At 46.9% G+C, this 25,131-nt stretch overlaps 1 protein-coding gene across 1 annotated transcript in view; it reads left to right on the forward strand.

The window, feature by feature from the left end:
* Positions 1–25,131, forward strand: part of sft2d1 (SFT2 domain containing 1) — a 49,109-nt gene that overhangs the window by 16,172 nt on the left and 7,806 nt on the right. The window contains exons 4-7 of the mRNA XM_064924426.1: positions 9,311–9,392; positions 12,186–12,221; positions 12,537–12,595; positions 21,865–21,894. Of these exons, the coding sequence (XP_064780498.1) occupies positions 9,311–9,392; positions 12,186–12,221; positions 12,537–12,595; positions 21,865–21,894 (207 nt within the window). The remainder of the gene's footprint in view (positions 1–9,310; positions 9,393–12,185; positions 12,222–12,536; positions 12,596–21,864; positions 21,895–25,131) is intronic.

A 25,131-nucleotide genomic window follows, 5' to 3' on the forward strand; every position in this document is an offset into this window, starting at 1 on the left:
AGTCAGTCAGTAGCAGTCAGTCAGTCAGTAGCAGTCAGTCAGTCAGTAGCAGTCAGTCAGTCAGTAGCAGTCAGTCAGTCAGTAGCAGTCAGTCAGTAAGTAGCAGTCAGTCAGTAGCAGTCAGTCAGTCAGTAGCAGTCAGTCAGTCAGTAGCAGTCAGTCAGTCAGTAGCAGTCAGTCAGTCAGTAGCAGTCAGTCAGTCAGTAGCAGTTAGTCAGTCAGTAGCAGTTAGTCAGTCAGTAGCAGTCAGTCAGTCAGTAGCAGTCAGTCAGTCAGTAGCAGTCAGTCAGTCAGTAGCAGTCAGTCAGTCAGTAGCAGTTAGTCAGTCAGTAGCAGTCAGTCAGTAGCAGTTAGTCAGTCAGTAGCAGTTAGTCAGTCAGTAGCAGTTAGTCAGTCAGTAGCAGTCAGTCAGTGGCAGTCAGTCAGTGGCAGTCAGTCAGTAGCAGTCAGTCAGTCAGCAGTCAGTCAGTGTCAGTTAGTCAGTCAGTAGCAGTTAGTCAGTCAGTAGCAGTCAGTAAGTAGCAGTCAGTCAGTCAGTAGCAGTCAGTCAGTAGCAGTCAGTCAGTCAGTAGCAGTCAGTCAGTCAGTGTCAGTCAGTAGCAGTCAGTCAGTAGCAGTCAGTCAGTAGCAGTCAGTCAGTAGCAGTCAGTCAGTAGCAGTCAGTCAGTAGCAGTCAGTCAGTAGCAGTCAGTCAGTCAGTCAGTAGCAGTCAGTCAGTAAGTAGCAGTCAGTCAGTAGCAGTCAGTCAGTCAGTAGCAGTCAGTCAGTCAGTAGCAGTCAGTCAGTCAGTAGCAGTTAGTCAGTCAGTAGCAGTCAGTCAGTAGCAGTCAGTAGCAGTCAGTCAGTCAACAAGTAGCAGTCAGTGTCAGTAGCAGTCAGTCAGTCAGTAGCAGTCAGTCAGTCAGTAGCAGTCAGTCAGTCAGTAGCAGTCAGTCAGTCAGTAGCAGTCAGTCAGTCAGTAGCAGTCAGTCAGTCAGTAGCAGTCAGTCAGTCAGTAGCAGTTAGTCAGTCAGTAGCAGTCAGTCAGTCAGTAGCAGTCAGTCAGTCAGTAGCAGTTAGTCAGTCAGTAGCAGTCAGTCAGTCAGTAGCAGTCAGTCAGTAGCAGTTAGTCAGTCAGTAGCAGTCAGTCAGTCAGTAGCAGTCAGTCAGTCAGTAGCAGTCAGTCAGTCAGTAGCAGTCAGTCAGTCAGTAGCAGTCAGTCAGTGGCAGTCAGTCAGTGGCAGTCAGTCAGTAGCAGTCAGTCAGTCAGTAGCAGTCAGTCAGTCAGTAGCAGTTAGTCAGTCAGTAGCAGTCAGTCAGTAGCAGTTAGTCAGTCAGTAGCAGTTAGTCAGTCAGTAGCAGTTAGTCAGTCAGTAGCAGTCAGTCAGTGGCAGTCAGTCAGTGGCAGTCAGTCAGTAGCAGTCAGTCAGTCAGTAGCAGTCAGTCAGTCAGTAGCAGTTAGTCAGTCAGTAGCAGTTAGTCAGTCAGTAGCAGTCAGTCAGTCAGTAGCAGTCAGTCAGTCAGTAGCAGTCAGTCAGTCAGTAGCAGGCAGTCAGTCAGTAGCAGTCAGTCAGTCAGTAGCAGTTAGTCAGTCAGTAGCAGTCAGTAGCAGTCAGTCAGTAGCAGTCAGTCAGTGTCAGTAAGTAGCCGTCAGTCAGTAGCCGTCAGTCAGTAGCAGTCAGTCAGTAGCAGTCAGTCAGTAAGTAGCAGTCAGTCAGTGTCAGTAAGTAGCAGTCAGTCAGTAGCAGTCAGTCAGTAGCAGTCAGTCAGTAAGTAGCAGTCAGTCAGTAGCAGTCAGTCAGTAGCAGTAAGTAGCAGGCAGTCAGTCAGTAGCAGTCAGTCAGTGTCAGTAAGCAGCAGTCAGTCAGTAAGTAGCAGTCAGTCAGTAAGTAGCAGTCAGTCAGTCAGTAGCAGTCAGTCAGTGTCAGTAAGTAGCAGTCAGTCAGTAAGTAGCAGTCAGTCAGTAGCAGCCCTAGTGTCCATTGAGTTCGTTGTCGGGGGTGTTCCCAGTCATGGAATTAGATAGAGATCTGGTTCCTGTTCTAGTGATTAGTAGTACTCCTGTGTGGTTCTGTAGGTAAGAGCATGACACTAACAAACACCAAGGTCGTAGGTTCATTTCCCGCAGGGATCACAGACCAAACATGTGGCCCCATGCGCTCACTGTCCTGGACACAATGGGCAGCTTTCTAGGATTCATTGTGGTATAGGGTTTCCATAGTTCAGGACATGCTGTGCAGTAATGTGTTGGGTTGAATCGCTGATGGTGGAACAGGTCTGTTGGGTTTTAGTTCGTTATCTAAGAATCCAGAGTTGAGCTGTCAGATAAACATATCACACGTGACTCTCCAAGATACAAGTCATACCAAAGACTCAACAAAAAAAATGGAACCCGATGCCTCTCAGCTTGGCTCTCAGCATTAAGGAGATGGATTGTGGGTAAGGGCCTGTGACAGAATAGCGTCTTGTCCCTCGGGTGTACTTGTACACAGCGGCGAACCATGACTATAGGGCCTTTAGGTCTTCAGAGGGACCAGAACTCTTCTAACCTGTTGTCTCAAACTAAATAATCTACATAACATCACTTTTAATGCGTTCAAACAGGCCTGGCTGCTCTTCGGGCTGCCGCGTACACAGAGACGGAACCGCTATTGACACAACATGTGACACACAGCATAAAATAATGCCACCAGCAAAAACAAAAAAACACACGGTGTTTACACCACCCATGATAGCCTGACGCAACTGTCACAAATATCTACAACAACGGTGTCATATCAAAGGTGACAGGCTCGTGGTGCTGAACAGAGACCGTAATACCTGTACACTCCATGGTGCTGAAGGAGAGACCATTTTGGTCAAACGCATAGATGGGGATGATAGACACGAGACAGAAGTCACACCCAGCATCAGATCATGGTAAAGAATAAGCATCCCATTCACTTCAGTAGGCCCCATGAAATCAGTAGGCCCCATGAAATCATACCGATACAAAAGAACAACCATTTCATGTACAAAATTAAATTGACAAACCAGCTATTACTTCCCATTGCAAATATATTTTTATCACATTCAATCAAATGAATTTATAAAGCCCTTCTAACATCAGCTTATATCTCAAAGTGCTGTACAGAAACCCAGCCTAAAACCCCCAAACAGCAAGCAATGCAGGTGTAGAAGCACGGTGGCTAGGAAAAACTCTCTAGAAAGGCCAGAACCTAGGAAGAAACCTAGAGAGGAACCAGGCAATGAGGGGTGGCCAGTCCTGTTCTGGCTGTGCCGGGTGGAGATTATAACAGAACATGGCCAAGATGTTCATAAATGACCAGCAGGGTCAGAAAATAATAATAATAATATTATTATTATTATTATTATAATCACAGTGGTTGTAGTGCAACAGGTCTGCTCCTGCTGTCTCTAGAGAGTTGAAAACATCAGATCTGGGACAGGTAGCACGTCCAGTGAACAGGTCAGGGTTCAATAGGCGCAGGCAGAACAGTTGAAACTGGAGCAGCAGCATGACCAGGTGGACTGGGGTCAACAAGGAGTCATTCATCACACTAACCGGTGACCTAAAGTTAAACTGCAACAATGTTTCATTATTTTCAGAAAGATAGCTAACAGCAAGCTAGCAGCAACAGCAATCCTCCCCTTTGAGCCTGGTTCCTCCCCTCTGAGCCTGGTTCCTCCCCTCTGAGCCTGGTTCCTCCCCTCTGAGCCTGGTTCCTCCCCTCTGAGCCTGGTTCCTCCCCTCTGAGCCTGGTTCCTCCCCTCTGAGCCTGGTTCCTCCCCTCTGAGCCTGGTTCCTCCCCTCTGAGCCTGGTTCCTCCCCTCTGAGCCCTCCCCTCTGAGCCTGGTTCCTCCCCTCTGAGCCCTCCCCTCTGAGCCTGTTTCCTTCTCTCTGAGACTTGCATGCAAAATATTAATATCAGCCCTCTGATTACAATGAAGAGCAAGACGTGCCGCTCTGTTCTGGGCCAGCTGCAGCTTAACTAGGTCTCGTGTTTACACAACCACAACGCTGTGTGAAACAAACTAGGGGACAGTGTCTCGTGTGTGTGCTAACTCCTGGTTACTGTTCTGTACCACAAACAGTGGTGTCATGTTTACACTGGGCCTTTGTCCCAAATGAAATGTAGTGCACTAGATTTGACCAGGGCACATATGTAGGGAATAGGTGCCACTCATAAGTGCCACGTTGTATAATATTTAGGCTCACAAGCCCCTCAGCATATGATGGTTATGTAATGGTGACTTTAACAGTTACTACTACTCAAACTGGCTCTGTTGGAAAAGCTTGTCCCCCCCCCCACGCACACACACACACACTGCACCTCTCTGCACTTTTCCCAGGTTAGCTAGTTCATGATGTACCTGTGGTTCTAGATCACTCATGTGTTCCCACAAAATTTCTCACAAATGTTTCAATTGGACTTTATATTTATTAATTGTATTGTCCCCCTCAATCATCAGGTTCCCGCCTATAAATATCTGGGCCTTTTGGATTGACAAAGGATTTCAAATTTTTAAAAACATACTGATAAATCTTAGTTTTTTAACTAGCTCAAAGTGGACTTTTAAAATAGATCTTGCCTCCCTAAACAGCAGGAAGCAGATTATACAGTCAACTTTCCTGACAGTTCTTGACGATGGTGACACTATTTACCAGAATGCAGCAGCCACCACTACGCTTACTTGAAGGAATTTTTACCTCTATTTCTCGCACTATTAAATTTACAGACACAAAAAGATCCCACCATGTCGAACAAATTCTGTCGCTATTTTAGAAAATTGTACCGAAACATCCGGTTTACGTTGTAGCTGTCATGTTTTTTATATACGGTATGACTTTACGCGCATTAAAACTGTGGATGGAAACGTGGTTAGAGGCTTTAATAATGTTCCTGCCCCACTGAGCACCTTAAGCCCGTCCCCTCAGCTCCGCTCCACATCCTCTCTCCTTCCCCTCAGCTCCGCTCCACATCCTCTCTCCTTCCCCTCAGCTCCGCTCCACATCCTCTCTCCGTCCCCTCAGCTCCACTCCACATCCTCTCTCCTTCCCCTCAGCTCCACTCCACATCCTCTCTCCTTCCCCTCCACTCCACATCCTCTCTCCTTCCCCTCAGCTCCACTCCACATCCTCTCTCCTTCCCCTCCGCTCCACTCCGCATCCTCTCTCCTTCCCCTCCACATCCTCTCTCCTTCCCCTCAGCTCCGCTCCACATCCTCTCTCCTTCCCCTCAGCTCCGCTCCACATCCTCTCTCCTTCCCCTCAGCTCCGCTCCACATCCTCTCTCCTTCCGCTCCACATCCTCTCTCCTTCCCCTCCACATCCTCTCTCCTTCCCCTCAGCTCCACTCCACATCCTCTCCTTCCCCTCAGCTCCGCTCCACATCCTCTCTCCTTCCCCTCCACATCCTCTCTCCTTCCCCTCAGCTCCACTCCACATCCTCTCCTTCCCCTCAGCTCCGCTCCACATCCTCTCTCCTTCCCCTCCACATCCTCTCTCCTTCCCCTCCACATCCTCTCTCCTTCCCCTCAGCTCCGCTCCACATCCTCTCTCCTTCCCCTCAGCTCCGCTCCACATCCTCTCTCCTTCCCCTCAGCTCCGCTCCACATCCTCTCTCCTTCCCCTCAGCTCCGCTCCACATCCTCTCTCCTTCCCCTCAGCTCCGCTCCACATCCTCTCTCCTTCCCCTCAGCTCCGCTCCACATCCTCTCTCCTTCCCCTCAGCTCCGCTCCACATCCTCTCTCCTTCCCCTCAGCTCCGCTCCACATCCTCTCTCCTTCCCCTCAGCTCCGCTCCAGATCCTCTCTCCTTCCCCTCCACATCCTCTCTCCTTCCCCTCAGCTCCGCTCCACATCCTCTCTCCTTCCCCTCAGCTCCGCTCCACATCCTCTCTCCTTCCCCTCCACATCCTCTCTCCTTCCCCTCAGCTCCACTCCACATCCTCTCTCCTTCCCCTCCACATCCTCTCTCCTTCCCCTCAGCTCCACTCCACATCCTCTCCTTCCCCTCCACATCCTCTCTCCTTCCCCTCCGCTCCACATCCTCTCTCCTTCCCCTCAGCTCCGCTCCACATCCTCTCTCCTTCCCCTCAGCTCCATTTTTGCTCCACATCCTCTCTCCTTCCCCTCCACATCCTCTCTCCTTCCCCTCAGCTCCACTCCACATCCTCTCCTTCCCCTCCACATCCTCTCTCCTTCCCCTCAGCTCCGCTCCACATCCTCTCTCCTTCCCCTCAGCTCCGCTCCACATCCTCTCTCCTTCCCCTCAGCTCCACCCACATCCTCTCCCTTCCCCTCAGCTCCGCTCCACATCCTCTAAATCCTTCCCCTCCACATCCTCTCTCCTTCCCCTCCACATCCTCTCTCCTTCCCCTCCACATCCTCTCTCCTTCCCCTCAGCTCCGCTCCACATCCTCTCTCCTTCCCCTCCACATCCTCTCTCCTTCCCCTCAGCTCCACTCCACATCCTCTCCTTCCCCTCAGCTCCGCTCCACATCCTCTCTCCTTCCCCTCCACATCCTCTCTCCTTCCCCTCAGCTCCGCTCCACATCCTCTCTCCTTCCGCTCAGCTCCGCTCCACATCCTCTCTCCTTCCCCTCAGCTCCACTCCACATCCTCTCTCCTTCCCCTCCACATCCTCTCTCCTTCCCCTCAGCTCCGCTCCACATCCTCTCTCCTTCCCCTCAGCTCCGCTCCACATCCTCTCTCCTTCCCCTCAGCTCCGCTCCACATCCTCTCCCTTCCCCTCCACATCCTCTCTCCTTCCCCTCAGCTCCACTCCACATCCTCCTCCTTCCCCTCCACATCCTCTCTCCTTCCCCTCAGCTCCACTCCACATCCCTCTCCTTCCCCTCCACATCCTCTCTCCTTCCCCTCAGCTCCGCTCCACATCCTCTCTCCCTTCCCCTCAGCTCCGCTCCACATCCTCTCTCCTTCCCCTCAGCTCCGCTCCACATCCTCTCTCCTTCCCCTCAGCTCCGCTCCACATCCTCTCTCCTTCCCCTCCACATCCTCTCTCCTTCCCCTCAGCTCCGCTCCACATCCTCTCTCCTTCCCTCCACATCCTCTCTCCTTCCCCTCAGCTCCGCTCCACATCCTCTCTCCTTCCCCTCAGCTCCGCTCCACATCCTCTCTCCTTCCCCTCAGCTCCGCTCCACATCCTCTCTCCTTCCCCTCAGCTCCGCTCCACATCCTCTCTCCTTCCCCTCAGCTCCGCTCCACATCCTCTCTCCTTCCCCTCAGCTCCGCTCCACATCCTCTCTCCTTCCCCTCAGCTCCACTCCACATCCTCTCTCCTTCCCCTCAGCTCCTTTGTCCCTCCACATCTCTCTCCTTCCCCTCCACATCCTCTCTCCTTCCCCTCCACATCCTCTCTCCTTCCCCTCCGCTCCACTCCGCATCCCACTCTCCCTTCCCCTCAGCTCCACTCCACATCCTCTCTCCTTCCCCTCAGCTCCACTCCACATCCTCTCCTCTTCCCCTCAGCTCCACTCCACATCCTCTCCTCTTCCCCTCAGCTCCACTCCGCATCCTGTCCTCTTCCCCTCAGCTCCGCTCCGCATCCTCTCTCCTTCCCCTCAGCTCCATCCGCACCTCTGATTCTAGATCCTTCCCCTCAGCTCCGCTCCGCACCCTCTCTCCTTCCCCTCAGCTCCGCTCCGCACCCCTCTCTCCTTCCCCTCAGCTCCCCCTCCGCATCCTCTCTCCTTCCCCTCAGCTCCGCTCCGCATCCTCTCTCCTTCCCCTCAGCTCCGCTCCGCATCCTCTCTCCTTCCCCTCAGCTCCGCTCCGCATCCTCTCTCCTTCCCCTCAAACAGCTCACTCCGCATCCTTCTCTCTCCCTTCCCCTCAGCTCTGCTCTACATCCTCTCTCCTTCCCCTCAGCTCTGCTCCACATCCTCTCTCCTTCCCCTCCGCTCCACATCCTCTCTCCCTTCCCCTCCGCTCCCCTTCATCCTCTCTACATCCTCTCCTCCCTTCTCTACCTCGGCATCAGTCACAGATAGACGGATGTGATGCTCTGCAAACACACAGCCCACTCAGATGAGCACGCACGGGCACACACACTGACACACAGCGCCATCAAGATGAAGATGACGCATTCAGTTGGCTAGATGGGAGAGGTGGCAGGCAGGGTCGTAGGTCAGGTGGATGCATCTCTCCAGGGTCTTTGTGTGAAAGCAGGGTCGTAGGTCAGGTGGATGCATCTCTTTGGGGGCCAGCAGATGACATGGGTCAGGTGGATGCATCTCTCTAGGGTCTTTGTGTGAAAGCAGGGTCGTAGGTCAGGTGGATGCATCTCTCTAGGGTCTTTGTGTGAAAGCAGGGTCGTAGGTCAGATGGATGCATCTCTCCGGGGTCTTTGTGTGAAAGCAGGGTCGTAGGTCAGGTGGATGCATCTCTCCGGGGTCTTTGTGTGAAAGCGGGGTCGTAGGTCAGGTGGAAGCATCTCTCTAGAGCTGGGGGGGGGGGGGGGCGGAGCAGAAAAAAGGTGGGAGGAAGTGATGATTTGATAAAGATGACAGATGCACTGAAAAAATAGATCCCATCAGAGCTGGAAATGAAAAGGGTAGGTGCTTAACAAATGATACTGAAGACTGATCATGAAAGGGAGACGGGGTGGGATTGTTGTACGTGGGTTTAAATGTGACTGTTCCATGTAATGTCCTTACAAGCTGTAGCCATTAATAGATGGCATGTTAAATAACCTGCCACAGAATATCTATTCACACCGTTGAAATGACAATGCATTTGTTTTGCTTGTCAATTATGTAAATAGCATTTTTTTTCCCCCTGTTTTTAAAAATGGGCAATCTGTGATTGTTACATCTATTTATTGACTCAAATGAGGGATCTATAGCCATTTTGATTCTTGAAGAGTATATTCTAAATTACTCATGAGCTTAGTTCAAACGGTCTTACTTACTCCATCACTAACCCAAATATAAGATTGTGTACGCCATTGTTTGTAAACAATCACTGTATAGCCTCCAAAACAAGATTCAAACAATAATCTTGATGTCACGGATGGTTAGTCCTTGCAATAATTGCACCGTCTATACATTTGCGAGTGGTTAAATTTCTCCAGCCCCATCGCTCAGCTGTATACCGAAAAAAGTGGTGGGGCGGGTTTGTTGTTTAATCCCAGATTCCCCCTTTATTAAAGGTCTCTATCATCATACATTTATTTTCCGTAAATACAAAAAAAAAATTTTGTTTCTCTGGGTTTGTGTGATCAATATGTTTGTCTATTGAAATCTAGAATCTATTAGGCATTATTTCTATGTTGTAACCAGTGTGTTTTGCGTTATCTGTCTGCAGCACCTGTTTCCTGATGGGACCCGTGAAGCAGCTGAAGAGAATGTTTGAACCGACCAGACTGATAGCCACCTGTGTTGTGTTGGTAACTACCTACTGCACATCCACGTATTCAACTGTTAAATAGCCTAGCGTCTGCTCATAGCCTAGCGTCTGCTTATAGCCTGGCGTCTGCTCATAGCCTGGCGTCTGCTCATAGCCTGGCGTCTGCTCATAGCCCGGCGTCTGCTCATAGCCTAGCGTCTGCTCATAGCCTGCTCAGCCCAGCGTCTGCTCATAGCCCAGCGTCTGCTCATATATAGCCCAGCGTCTGCTCATAGCCCAGCGTCTGCTCATAGCCCAGCGTCTGCTCATAGCCCAGCTTCTGCTCATAGCCCAGCTTCTGCTCATCTGCTCATAGCCCAGCTTCTGCTCATAGCCCAGCTTCTGCTCATAGCCCAGCTTCTGCTCATAGCGTCTGCTCATAGCCTAGCGTCTGCTTACAGCCTAGCTTCTGCTTCCACTGCTCCAGAGTGGCGCAGCGGTCTAAGGCACTGCATCTCAGTGCAAGAGGCGACACTACAGTCCCTGGTTCGAATCCTGGCTGAATCACATCCGGTTGTGATTGGGAGTCCCATAGGGCGGCGCACAATTGGCCCAGCGTCGTCCGGGTTTGGCCCGGGGGTAGGCCGTCATTGTAAAATAAGAATTTGTTCTTTAACTGACTTGCCTAGTTTAAATAAAGATAAAAATAAAATTGACATGAGATTGATATTTTATAAAAGGACATACACAGATGTCCTTGTCAACTAATGTTAAGTTAAACAACCGCATACAACGATCATAGTAAGTAATCCCACAGCAGCTTTTCTCACTCGGGCTGACTTTGCTGAGAGCTGCTTTATTGAAGACAGGTTGTATTTACTACGACTGTGATGATACGTGATTTATCTCACCTATCTACCTTGAGGACAGGTTGTATTTACTATGACTGTGATGATACGTGATTTATCTCACCTAGCTACCTTGAGGACAGGTGCCTTGAGGACAGGTTGTATTTACTACGACTGTGACCTAGCTACCTTGAGGACAGGTGATACGTGATATATCTCACCTAGCTGCCTTGAGGACAGGTGATGATGTATATATCTCACTGTGATTGAGGACAGGTTGTATTTACTACGACTGTGATGATACGTGATATATCTCACCTAGCTGCCTTGAGGACAGGTTGTATTTACTACGACTGTGATGATACGTGATATATCTCACCTAGCTACCTTGAGGACAGGTTGTATTTACTATGACTGTGATGATACTATGTGATTTATCTCACCTAGCTACCTTGAGGACAGGTTGTATTTACTACGACTGTGATGATACGTGATTGTCTAGCTAGGTTAATGCTTAGGTTTAGTCTGTTTTTTCCTCTACACAGCAGCCCCTTAAGCCTAGCATGCCAATATCAGCAAACAGAAGCTGCATCCCCACTTTCAAAATAGGGAAACTAACGAACGTAACGCAACCCCCCCCCCCCCTGCAATAAAGTTTTAAACTTTGAAAACACAAAGTGTCACAGTATGATGCGTTTTGGATGTATATCTCCTTTAAGACACTGGTTTAGTGTTCCATGATACTTCTGTTCTCAAGGGATAGTCTGCCACTAGTTTAGGGCAGACTGACACTAGTTTAGGGCAGACTGACACTAGTTTAGGGCAGACGGACACTAGTTTAGGGCAGACGGACACTAGTTTAGGACAGACTGACACTAGTTTAGGACAGACTGACACTAGTTTAGGGCAGACTGACACTAGTTTAGGGCAGACGGACACTAGTTTAGGGCAGACGGACACTAGTTTAGGGCAGACGGACACTAGTTTTTCCATGACTGAAAAAGTCTAAACATTTTAAATGACAACTTAAAGAGTGACTGTAATTCCCGATGTGCCCTCCTTTTTTTTAGATTTGGTTGATTTTAGGAAATGCTAGCAGCGATTTCTGATTTCAAAGTTGAGTGAGTTGGGTTCAGGGTGTGGTTCGATGTGGGTGTCTCGTGCGTGTTCGCAGGTGGGAAGAGTTAGCCAAATTATTTAGCCAATTAGCTTCCGCCGGCTGGTGTACGACAGTGGCAAAGGTAGTTTGACTTTGGATAGCCCATCTCCGGGGCTATAAAATACACAATTTTCATGTTCCACACTTTTTTTAAATTTTTGTAATTAAATGCTTTAAACACTTGTATATCAATTTCTACATTGTATAGTTGTTTTGAGGTTGAAATTCGGAGATATTGTAATTTTAATATAATGTCCCATGTACATTGTGTAATTTACAAATGGTCCCTAACAAGCCCCATTGGGATATCCAAAGTTGACCCAAATTTACCACAGGTATTACAACCAGGTCGTGTGCAGTAGCACTCTGAATTGATGATTACTTGTGTGCGGCCAGCTGTGGACATGTGGGCAGGTTTGGAACAAACCTTCATTTACGTTCTGACGCAGACATGACTACAAGTCTCACCAAACTAATACCTGTGGTAGCTGCACGTGACTTGATCGTAATACCTGTGGTAAATTAGGGTCAAAATTATCCTATTTACATTTCGTAGTCAATTTTGGGATGCCAAATAGGCTGTTTTCTAATTGACAGTTATTTTTATTTTTTTATTTTTTTTAGTGTCAGGTTTTTTAAAACAAAATTTTAGGGTCAGTTTCTCTTTTAAGGTTGATCTGCTGTTAGGGCAAGTCAAAACTCACACAAAGCTGAGTGGTGATTTGAAGTAATTCCCTCACAGTAGATTACACATGAATCAAATTATGCGTTAATCACAGTAGAATAGATATGTTAATTTAACCAATATTCAGGTGGTTTACTTTTGTTTTTGTCTTTCTGCCTCCAGCTCTGTCTCGTTTTGACTCTTTGTGCAGTTTTCTGGGTAAGTATCTGAAAGCCTCTAAACAGTTCAGTAGCCTACATTGTGACCCTAACCCAATGTTTCCCAAACTCAGTCCTGGGGACCCCAAGAGTGCATGTTTTTTTTTTTTTTTGCTGCTTATAAATCTACACAGCTGATTCAAATAATTGATGAGTTGATTATTTAAATCAGCTGTGTAGTGCTAGGGCAAAACACCAAACTTGTACCATTTTGGGGCCCCCGGGACAGAGTTTGGGAAACGCTGCCGTGTGCACTATAACAAATCTACAACACAGCTGTTTGACAAAAGACATGAGATTGGTTCTGTCTCTGTAGTGGCAAAAGAAGGGACTGGCCATCATCTTCTGCATTCTACAGTTCTTAGCAATGACATGGTAAGTAACACTATCCTCTCACACTTTATTTTAACCGTGTGAAATGTCAATAATAGTAGAGAATGATTGATTTCAGCTTTTATTTCTTTCATCACATTCCCAGTGGGTCATAAGTTTACATACACTCAATCAGTATTTGGTAGCATTGCCTTTAAATTGCTTAACTTGGGTCAAACGTTTCGGGTAGCCAAGCTTCCCACAAAAAGTTGGGTGAATTTTGGCCCATTGCTCCTGACAGAGCTGGTGTATCTGAGTCAGGTTTGTAGGCCTCCTTGCTCGCACACGCTTTTTCAGTTCTGCCCACACATTTTCTATAGGTTTGAGGTCAGGGCTTTGTGATGGCCACTCCAATACCTTGACTTTGTTGTCCTTAAAGCATTTTGCCACAACTTTGGAAGTATGCTTGGGGTCATTGTCCATTTGAAAGACCCATTTGCAACCAAGCTTTAACTTCCTGACTGATGTCTTGAGATGCTTCAATATATCCACATAATTTTCCTACCTCATGAGGCCATCTATTTTGTGAAGTGCACCAGTACCTCAGAACTTCCGAGGTCACCCTCCTCTCATGACCTCAGAGCCCCCCCGAGGTCACCCTCCTCTCATGACCTCAGAGCCCCCCCAGAGGTCACCCTCCTCTCATGACCTCAGAGCCCCCACCCTCCTCTCAGGTCACCCTCCTCCTCATGACCTCAGAGCCCCCCCGAGGTCACCCTCCTCTCATGACCTCAGAGCCCCCCGAGGTCACCCTCCTCTCATGACCTCAGAGCCCCCGAGGTCACCCTCCTCTCATGACCTCAGAGCCCCCCCGAGGTCACCCTCCTCTCATGACCTCAGAGCCCCCCCGAGGTCACCCTCCTCTCATGACCTCAGAGCCCCCCCGAGGTCACCCTCCTCTCAGACCTCAGAGCCCCCCAGAGGTCACCCTCCTCTCATGACCTCAGAGCCCCCCAGAGGTCACCCTCCTCTCATGACCTCAGAGCCCCCCAGAGGTCACCCTCCTCTCATGACCTCAGAGCCCCCCAGAGGTCACCCTCCTCTCATGACCTCAGAGCCCCCCAGAGGTCACCCTCCTCTCATGACCTCAGAGCCCCCCAGAGGTCACCCTCCTCTCATGACCTCAGAGCCCCCCCAGAGGTCACCCTCCTCTCATGACCTCAGAGCCCCCCGAGAGGTCACCCTCCTCTCATGACCTCAGAGCCCCCCAGGGTCACCCTCCTCTCATGACCTCAGAGCCCCCCCAGAGGTCATCCTCCTCTCATGACCTCAGAGCCCCCCCAGAGGTCACCCTCCTCTCACGCTCACGGTTTGTTTCCGGCACCTCCAGATTTACAAATGATGCTCTGGCAAGATCTGAAAACAGCCTTTGGTGGAGGGAACCCCTCAAACGTTAATGAATTAGAGCCGTTTGCTGCTGAAGAGTGGGCCAGGATGTCAGTCGAAAGGTGCTACAATAAACTTTTTTTGGCAGTAATTAAGGCTTTGCAACCCCCCCCCCTGCCGTTTGGAAAATCCAAAAGAATTTGTGGAGACCAGAAGTGTTTGTCAAATTTCAAATTTTATTATTTATGGAAAGTGAAAGATGTCAATATATTTGGCCACAAATGTATCACAATCAACCTTCTTCAAAAGAGACGCTATCTGCAACGTCCGTGCTGGTAAACTTTTCCTCCTTTGGTACATTTGCACGATGTCATAACACACCTACACAGTCTTCTATTGCTCACTTATCACCAGACTGCAGTTCACTTGATGGGGTGGGGGTTGAACTCTTCTGTGTCAACGAGAGCAGAGCTGACTTGGCGCCCGCTGATTGGCTCACTGGGCTCGTGCGTTTGCTGAATCCAGTTCATGGGTGAACCCTTAGACGTGCACTGTGCACGTACTGTTGTACCTGCCTTTACTTCACTGACTTGGTTTGTTGTTGCCGTATCATGTACACGTTTAAAATGGCGTTCAAATACAGTAGACAACAAATGAACAGTTAAAAAAATCCTAACAGCATATCTTGATGAAAGAAGACCAGACTGCTGGCCTTACTGGGTGGATAGGAACTTTAACCCCAGCTGTTTAGGAGGGGCATCACACCTTAGTGATAGGAACATTAACCCCAGCTGTTTAGAGGGGCTTCACACCTTAGTGATAGGAACATTAACCCCAGCTGTTTAGGAGGGGCATCACACCTTAGTGATAGGAACATTAACCCCAGCTGTTTAGGAGGGCATCACACCTTAGTGATAGGAACATTAACCCCAGCTGTTTAGGAGGGGCATCACACCTTAGTGATAGGAACATTAACCCCAGCTGTTTAGGAGGGGCATCACACCTTAGTGATAGGAACATTAACCCCAGCTGTTTAGGAGGGGCATCACACCTTAGTGATAGGAACATTAACCCCAGCTGTTTAGGAGGGCATCACACCTTAGTGATAGGAACATTAACCCCAGCTGTTTAGGAGGGGCATCACACCTTAGTGATAGGAACATTAACCCCAGCTGTTTAGGAGGGCATCACACCTTAGTGATAGGAACATTAACCCCAGCTGTTTAGGAGAGGCATCACACCTTAGTGATAGGAACATTAACCCCAGCTGTTTTTCTGAGGGGCATCACACCTTAGTGATAGGAACATTAACCCCAGCTGTTTAGGGTCATCACACCTTAGTGATAGGAACATTAACCCCAGCTGTTTAGGAGATCTCATCACACCTTAGTGATAGGAACATTAACCCCAGCTGTTTAGGAGGGGCATCACACCTTAGTGATAGGAACATTAACCCCAGCTGTTTAGGAGAGGCATCACACCTTAGTGATAGGAACATTAACCCCAGCTGTTTAGGAGGGGCATCACACCTTAGTGATAGGAACATTAACCCCAGCTGTTTAGGAGAGGCTTCACACCTGGTATAAAGGCTTGTCTAGTTCTGTTATTTCTGCCTGGGTGTTCCCTATACCTGCACCCAGAGGGTGAGTAGTAGTTCAGAGTCCAGGTCCTTGGGTCTTAAAGGATTTTGTGAGCCTTGCTAAGGGCTGCCTGTCCTGGACACAATCTGGCATCCAGGATCTGTGTTTGACTCAAAGTATCTTGCCTGTCCTGGACACAACCTGACTGGTAGGATCTCTGACTGTTATCGTACTGTTGTATCTGCCTGTCCTGGACACAACCTGACTGGTAGGATCTCTGACTGTTATCGTACTGTTGTATCTGCCTGTCCTGGACACAACCTGGCTGGTAGGATCTCTGACTGTGATCGTACTGTTGTATCTGCCTGTCCTGGACACAACCTGGCTGGTAGGATCTCTGACTGTTTGATCGTACTGTTGTATCTGCCTGTCCTGTACACAACCTGACTGGTAGGATCTCTGACTGTTATCTGTACTGTTGTACCAGCCTGTCCTGTACACAACCTGGCTGGCAGGACCACTTGCAGGTCAATCAATTTACATGCTGGAAAGCAGCAAGGAACAAGCACTTGTTGATGTTTTTGCATGTAGATGTTGAATATCACCTTTGTATAGACTGTGTATTTGCATATTGATTGTGTGTCACCTGTGTGTCTCCCTGTCATTCCTGTCCTACTGAGATGTCACCTTCCTCTCTCTCACTGTGGTACCTGTCCTAGTCTGATAGATATCACCTTCCTCTCTCTCACTGTGGTACCTGTCCTAGTCTGATAGATGTCACATTCCTCTCTCTCACTGTGGTACCTGTCCTAGTCTGTCACATTCCTCTCTCTCACTGTGGTACCTGTCCTAGTCTGATAGATGTCACATTCCTCTCTCTCACTGTGGTACCTGTCCTAGTCTGATTGATGTCACATTCCTCTCTCTCACTGTGGTACCTGTCCTAGTCTGATAGATGTCACATTCCTCTCTCTCACTGTGGTACCTGTCCTAGTCTGATAGATGTCACCTTCCTCTCTCTCACTGTGGTACCTGTCCTAGTCTGATGTCACATTCCTCTCTCTCCCACTGTGTGGTGCCTGCCTGTCCGAGTCTGATAGATATCACCTTGGCAACCACCAGGCGTACCCACACGCACGTCTTGGCATAGTACATCACATACGCACTCAGACCTGTCTGTGTGGGAGTGTATTTCCTGTAACAATCCCCCCTCGGTCCATTGACCGACAGAGACGGTCAGAATGCAACAGGAATTCCTGCTCACTTCTCAGATGCTCAAATGAGATGCCAAACGTACCAGAATATATTATCCAAATGGTTAATCATTGATCTGGATGTTCTCATGAGGAAGTTAGTTGGTTGTCTGATACTCTAATACCGTATTCTGTATTGATACCCGTTTCTATCATACCCCCTCAGTGAACAGCCCACGTTCACAAGACAGAAGTATTCCGGCCCCTTCCTCTCATGTTGTTACATTACACCCTTATTCTGAAATTGATTAAATCAATAAAACAATCCTCAATCTTCACACACTACCCCATAATGACATCACAATACCCCATAATGACATCACAATACCCCATAATGACATCACAATACCCCATAATGACATCACAATACCCCATAATGACATCACAATACCCCATAATGACATCACAATACCCCATAATGACATCACAATAACCCCATATTGACAAAGTGAAAACAGGTTTTTAGAACATTTTGTGTACAAATGTGTACAGAATTTCAAACATAAATACCTAATTTACATAATTATTCAGACCATTTGCTATGAGACTCGAAATTGAGCTCCGGCACATCCTGTTTCCACTCATCATCTTTGATGTTTCTACAACTTGATTGGAGTCCACCTGTGGTAAATTCAATTGACTGGACATGATTTGGAAAGGCGCACGCCTGTCTATATAAGGTTTTTGTCAGAGCAAAACCAAGCCATGAGGTCGAAAGGAATTGTCCGTAGAGCGCTGAGACAGGATTGTGCCGGGGCACAGATTTGGGGAAGGGTACCAAAAATGTCTGCGGCATTGAAGGTCCCCAAGAACACAGTGGCCTCCATCATTCTTATATGCAAGGAGTTTGGAACCATCAAGACTCTTCCTAGAGCTGGTCAGAGCAATTGGGGGGAGAAGGACCTATATCAGGGAGGTGACCAAGAACCCGATGGCCTTAATTTCTAGAAACCTGGTTTTGCCTTTTCATTATGGGGTATTGTGATGTCATTATGGGGTATTGTGATGTCATTATGGGGTATTGTGATGTCATTATGGGTTATTGTGTGTAGATTTATGGAACAAAACCAATTTAATCCGTTTTAGAATAAGACTAATGTAATAAAATGTGGGGAAAGTAAAGGGGTCTGACTACTTTCCGGAAGGCACTGTAATATTACAACGAAATGTCCCTTTTTCAGGACTCTGTCTTTCTAAGATCATTAAATAAAAATCCAAATAACTTCACAGATCTTCATTGTAAAGGGTTTAAACACTGTTTCCCATGCTTGTTCAATGAACCATAAACAATTAGCGAACATGCACCTGTGGAACTGTCATTAAGACAATGACAGCTTACAGACGGTAAGGCAATTAAGGTCACAGTTATGAAAACTTAGGACACTAAAGAGGCCTTTCTACTGACTCTAAAAAAACACCAAAAGAAAGATGCCCAGAGTCTCTTATCATCTGCATGAACTTAGGCATGCTGCGAGGAGGCATGAGGACTGCAGATGTGGCCAGGGCAATAAATTGCAATGTCCGTACTGTGAGACTCCTAAGACAGCGCTACAGGGAGACAGGATGGACAGCTGATCATCCTCGCAGTGACAGACCAAATGTAACAACACCTGCACAGGATCGGTACATCCGAACATCACACCTGCGGGACAGGTACAGGATGGCAACAACAACTGCTCGAGTTACACCAGGAACGCACATTCCCTCCATCAGTGCTCAGCCTGTCTGCAATAGGCTGAGAGAGGCTGGACTGAGGGCTTGTAGGCCTGTTGCAAGGCAGGTCCTCACCAGACATCACAGGCACCAACGTCGCCTACGGGCACAAACCCACCGTCGCTGGACCAGACAGGACTGGCAAAAAGTGCTCTTCACTGACGAGTCGCTGTTTTGTCTCATCAGAGGTGATGGTTGGATTCGTGTTTATCGTCGATGGAATGAGCATTACACCGAGGCCTGTACTTGGGAGCCGGATCTATTTGGAGGTGGAGGGTCACAGCATCATCGGACTGAGCTTGTTGTCATTGCAGGCAATCTCAACGCTGTGGGTTACAGGGAAGACATCCTCCTCCCTCATGTGGTACCCTTCCTGCAGGCTCATCCTAACATGACCCTCCAGCATGACAATGCCACCAGCCATACTGCTCGTCCTGTGCGTGATTTCCTGTAAGACAGGAATGTCAGTGTTCTGCCATGTCCACGAAGATCTCAATCCCATTGAGCACGTCTGGGACCTGTTGGATCGGAGGGTGAGGGCTAGGGCCATTCCCCCCAGAAATGTTCGGGAACTTGCAGGTGCCTTGGTGGAAGAGTGGTGTAACATCTCACAGCAAGAACTGGCATATCTGGTGCAGTCCATGAGGAGGAGATGCACTGCAGTACTTAATGCAGCTGGTGGCCACACTAGATACTGACTGATACTCCTGATTTTGACCCCCCCTTTGTTCAGGGACACATTATTCCATTTCTGTTAGTCACATGTCAGTTTGTTTCTCAGTTGTTGAATCTTGTCATGTTCTTACAAATATTTACACATGTTAAGTTTGCTGAAAATAAACGCAGTTGACAGTGAAAGGAACGTTTTTTTTTTTTGTTTTTTTGCTGAGTTTAGTATCCACCCTCTCAGTGAACAGCCCACGTTGACTAAACGTCACATTACAACTAGTATACAACCTGACCATGACATCACAAAAGAGATTATAGTTGAGCCTCTTAAAAGTAATTCCAGGATGATAATGATGATGTATTTAAAATCCTCAACCCAATCAAAAACAATCTCCCGGGCCACTCCATTAGGTTTCAGCTTGTCTCAATAACCAGGATGTAATCCTCTTGTTATGGCCAGGCATCATTTATTAAAGGGATAGTTTTGAGATTTTGGCAATTTAAGTCCCCCTCCCCTACTTACCCAGAGTTTAGCGCAATGACCGGAAGTCTAGTCTACAGGAGCATCTAGCATGCTCTCTACTCCTGTATACTTCTAGTTATTGCGCTAACGCCAGTTAGCAATGGCTCCAGAAACTACCTTTTAACTTCTTTCAAACTGCGACATAGACAGAGACGTACAAATGGTATCTGTGAGTTCACCTGACTCTGGGTAAAGTAGAAAAAAAACAGGGCTTAATTGCACAAATCTCAAACTATCTCTTTAAGGACAGTAACGTGCTCTATCAAAATGTTGTAATTCCTCTGATAGTCTCAGTGCAGGCAGTGAATGTCATTATCTGTCTTGTATTTATCTTTGTGATAATATTGGGGGGGGGGATTCAAGACTTAAGCCACATTGAAGGTTTGTTATTCTGTTATAAGACTGTGTTTTATTATTATTATTCATATAGCTGGGAGACAAACGGGTCTTTTCATGATGAGTTAGTCTATTGGGGCGGCAGCGTAGCCTAGTGGTTAGAGTGTAGAGGCGGCAGGTAGCCTAGTGGTTAGTGTAGAGGCGGCAGGTAGCCTATTGGTTAGAGTGTAGAGGCGGCAGGTAGCCTATTGGTTAGAGTGTTGGACTAGTAACCAGAAGGTTGCATGTTCAAATCCCCTACCTGACAAGGTACAAATCTGTCGTTCTGCCCCTGAAAAGGCCCACTGTTCCTAGGCCGTCATTGAAAATAAGAATTTGTTCTTAACACCCTTGCCTAGTTAAATAAAGGAAAACTATTGTTTCCATATTGGTCCCACCTCTCTTCATTTTATGTAATGGGAAAGAGTCCATTAATATTGGGTCTGACAATTATATTCCTCTGGTCATACTTTTCAATATGAACTGTAAAACATACCGATCACACGTCCAGGGAGATGTCTTTTCAGACCGGGTGGTCTTATGGACAGATACTCCAATCTCCGCTGTGGAGCTTTGCAGCTCCTTCAGGGTTATCTTTGGTCTCTTTGTTGTCTCTGACTAATGCCCTCCTTGCCTGGTCCGTGAGTTTTGGTGGGCGGCCCTCTCTTGGCCGGTTTGTTGTAGTGCCATATTCTTTCCATTTTTTAAATAATAACCTAACCCTGATCTGTACTTCTCCACAACTTTGTCCCTGACCTGTTTGGAGAGCTGCTTGGTCTTCATGGTGGTGACCCTTGCTTGGTTGTGTTGCAGGCTCTGGGGCCTTTCAGAACAGGTGTATATATACTGAGATCATGTGAAACTTAGATTGCACACAGGTGGACTTTATTTAACTAATTATTTAACTCCTGAAGGTAATTGGTGGCACCAGATCTTATTTAGGGGCTTCATAGCAAAGGGGGTGAATAGATATGCAAGCACCACTTTTCAGTTTAGAATTTATTTGAATTAATTTGAATTCTTTTGAACAATATATTTTTTTTTTAAATTTCACTTCACCAATTTGGACTGTTCTGAGTATGTCCATTACATGACATCCAATTCAAAATATTTAAATTACAGGTTGTAATGCAACAAAATAGGAAAAACACCAAAGGCGTGAATACTTTTGCAAGGCACTGTACCTGTATATTATAATATAGGCTACCTGATTCTATACTATACTATAGAAGGCCAGCATCCCGGAGTCGTCTCTTCACTGTTGACGTTTAGACTTGTGTTTTGTGGGTAATATTTAATGAAGCTACCAGTTGAGGATTTGTGAGGCATCTGTTTCTCAAACTAGACACTCTAATGTACTTGTCCTCTTGCTCAGTAGTGCACCGGGGCCTCCCACTCCTCTTTCTATTCTGGTTAGAGCCAGTTTGAGCTGTAAAGTAAAGGGAGTAGTACACAGCATTGCATCAGATCTTCAGTTTCTTGGCAATTTCTCACATTGAATAGCTTTAATTTCTCAGAACAAGAATAGACTGATGAGTTTCAGAAGAAAGGTATTTGTTTCTGGCTATTTTGAGCCTGTAATTAAACCCACGAATGCTGATGCTCCAGATACTCAGCTAGTCTTAAAGAAGGGCAGTTTTATTGCTTATTTAAACAGTACAACAGTTTTCAGCTTTGCTAACATAATTTCAAAAGGGGTTTCTAATGATCAATTAGCCTTTTAAAATGATAAACTTGGATTAGCTAACACAATGTGCCATTGGAACACTGGAATAATACCTGTGTAGTATAATATATACCTGTGTCATATCTTGTTTTTTTTCTCTCTTTCAGGTACAGCATCTCTTACATTCCATTTGCCAGGTAAGATGATTATGTTCCTATACCTTTAGTGGTCCCTGGTTAGAAGACTGTGTGTTCCTATACCTTTAGTGGTCCCTGGTTAGAAGACTGTGTGTTCCTATACCTTTAGTGGTCCCTGGTTAGAAGACTGTGTGTTCCTATACCTTTAGTGGTCCCTGGTTAGAAGACTGTGTGTTCCTATACCTCTAGTGGTCCCTGGTTAGAAGACTGTGTGTTCCTATACCTTTAGTGGTCCCTGGTTAGAAGACTGTGTGTTCCTATACCTTTAGTGGTCCCTGGTAAGAAGACTGTGTGTTCCTATACCTTTAGTGGTCCCTGGTTAGAAGACTGTGTGTTCCTATACCTTTAGTGGTCCCTGGTAAGAAGACTGTGTGTTCCTATACCTTTAGTGGTCCCTGGTTAGAAGACTGTGTGTTCCTATACCTTTAGTGGTCCCTGGTTAGAAGACTGTGTGTTCCTATACCTTTAGTGGTCCCTGGTAAGAAGACTGTGTGTTCCTATACCTTTAGTGGTCCCTAGTTAGGAGACTGTGTGTTCCTATACCTTTAGTGGTCCCTGGTTAGGAGACTGTGTGTTCCTATACCTTTAGTGGTCCCTGGTTAGGAGACTGTGTGTTCCTATACCTTTAGTGGTCCCTGGTTAGGAGACTGTGTGTTCCTATACCTTTAGTGGTCCCTGGTTAGGAGACTGTGTGTTCCTATACCTTTAGTGGTCCCTGGTTAGAAGACTGTGTGTTCCTATACCTTTAGTGGTCCCTGGTAAGAAGACTGTGTGTTCCTATACCTTTAGTGGTCCCTGGTTAGGAGACTGTTCCTATACCTTTAGTGGTCCCTGGTTAGAAGACTGTGTGTTCCTATACGTTTAGTGGTCCCTGGTTAGGAGACTGTGTGTTCCTATACCTTTAGTGGTCCCTGGTTAGAAGACTGTGTGTTCCTATACCTTTAGTGGTCCCTGGTTAGAAGACTGTGTTAGTTTAGTGGTCCCTGGTTAGAGACTGTGTGTTCCTATACCTTTAGTGGTCCCTGGTTAGAAGACTGTGTGTTCCTATACCTTTAGTGGTCCCTGGTTAGGAGACTGTGTGTTCCTATACCTTTAGTGGTCCCTGGTTAGGAGACTGTGTGTTCCTATACCTTTAGTGGTCCCTGGTTAGAAGACTGTGTGTTCCTATACCTTTAGTGGTCCCTGGTTAGGAGACTGTGTGTTCCTATACCTTTAGTGGTCCCTGGTTAGGAGACTGTGTGTTCCTATACCTTTAGTGGTCCCTGGTAAGAAGACTGTGTGTTCCTATACCTTTAGTGGTCCCTGGTTAGGAGACTGTGTGTTCCTATACCTTTAGTGGTCCCTGGTTAGAAGACTGTGTTCCCCTCATCTGGTGTGATGTGTGAAACCCAGTGGGTCGACCCTACCCGTCACCCTGTGCCCTGCAGGCTAGGTCTGGAGCATGGGAGAAAGCTGCTACTTATATTGTGTACTTTGGTATATAGCTAACAACAATGTGAGAACTATTAATTACAGTGTTGTTTCTAGTTTACTACACAGAACAACTATGAATTACAGTGTCGTTTCTAGTATTACTACACAGAACAACTATGAATTACAGTGTCGTTTCTAGTTTTACTCCACAAAACAACTATGAATTACAGTGTCATTTCTAGTTTTACTCCACAAAACAACTATGAATTACAGTGTCGTTTCTAGTTTTACTCCACAAAACAACTATGAATTACAGTGTCGTTTCTAGTTTTACTCCACAAAACAACTATTAATTAGTGTTGTTTCTAGTTTATTCCACAGAACAACTATTAATTAGTGTCGTTTCTAGTTTTACTCCACAGAACAACTATGAATTACAGTGTCGTTTCTAGTATTACTCCACAGAACAACTTGGCGTTCAGTGCTGCCACGCTCCCCTTTATTTCTCAGTCTGACATCACTGACTGGTTGTGTGACGCGAGGCTCTGTCATAACGTGATCCGGTAGACATGTTGTTTAGTTGACACAAACCTTGTGGACCACGTGAAGGGATAATGACAATCCCACACACACACACACACACACACACTGACTTTTTAAATTTAAGAGCAGCAGCCGTCCACCTACAAATGGTACAATTCTTTGCTGAGCTAAACACAAACACTCCCTGATCCCTGATATATAAAAAACAACAGGTTTTATATTTACTTCCTCACACCCTGCTGTTTGGTTCCACCATATGGTGCTAATCCCCTCCAGTGTGCATCCTAAAATACTCCCTATTTCCTACAGGGGGCCTATGGGAAAGTAAGGCACTACGTAGGGAACATAGTGCCCTTTAGGACAAAGCCCTCAACCCACAGAGCTCATTACAGCTAACATCACAGATGGCAGCTTGTTGTTTCAGTCCGCCCCCCCCCCAGCTCTACCAATGTTTTATATTAACGGTAAAATATAATTATCCTTTTTTAGAAAATGTATTTTTGAAAACATGCTTGTTTGTTTTGACTAGCCTTCATAATATCGTCAGCGCTAAGCTCTGCCTGAACCCTCTGAGAGTTGATTTAGTGGTGATTTCTGTCTTGGTAAAGGAGAGAATTAAACACAGACAAATTGAGTCTCTCCCCCCTCCCCCACCCTGGTGTCCACCCTTACACCTCCTTAGGAATAAAGGCAATGCTTGTTTAGCCTGAGAGGTTAGAGGTTTCTCTCCTTTTATTTATTGATTTTCTTTTAAATTTTACCTTTTATTTAACTAGGAAAGTCAGTTAAGAACAAATTCTTATTTTCAATGACAGCCTAGGAACAGTGGGTTAACTGCCTGTTCAGGGGCAGAACGACAGATTTGTACCTTGTCAGCTCGGGGGTTTGAACTTGCAACCTTCCGGTTACTAGTCCAACGCTTTAACCACTAGGCTACCCTGCCGTGGAAGGGTTGAGCATCTTTTCACCCCTGTCCTACTCTCTCACACCACAGACGGACGTTTCGGAGAGACTAAGGACGTTAGCCTCTCCACTCCTATCATACTGAATCTGTACAGTACTGTATAGACTAGAGGAAGTGTAACTGTAGAATGCACTGTATGCGTAGAAATGGAATAAATTGATAGAAGGAATAGATGGTTGTTTTGCGTATAACCCACAGCTCGTTGTTGGGACCCGTGCCAGAACCCTTCAGGGCTTGTGTTCTGTATTTCCATTCTTTTATTGTTGTTACTCAGTTCTTAGAGACTCACAGGTTTCTGGTTTCTGCCAGCAAATCAT

This window comes from Oncorhynchus masou, chromosome 18, assembly GCF_036934945.1.
Source record: "Oncorhynchus masou masou isolate Uvic2021 chromosome 18, UVic_Omas_1.1, whole genome shotgun sequence".
Lineage (NCBI taxonomy): Eukaryota > Metazoa > Chordata > Actinopteri > Salmoniformes > Salmonidae > Oncorhynchus > Oncorhynchus masou.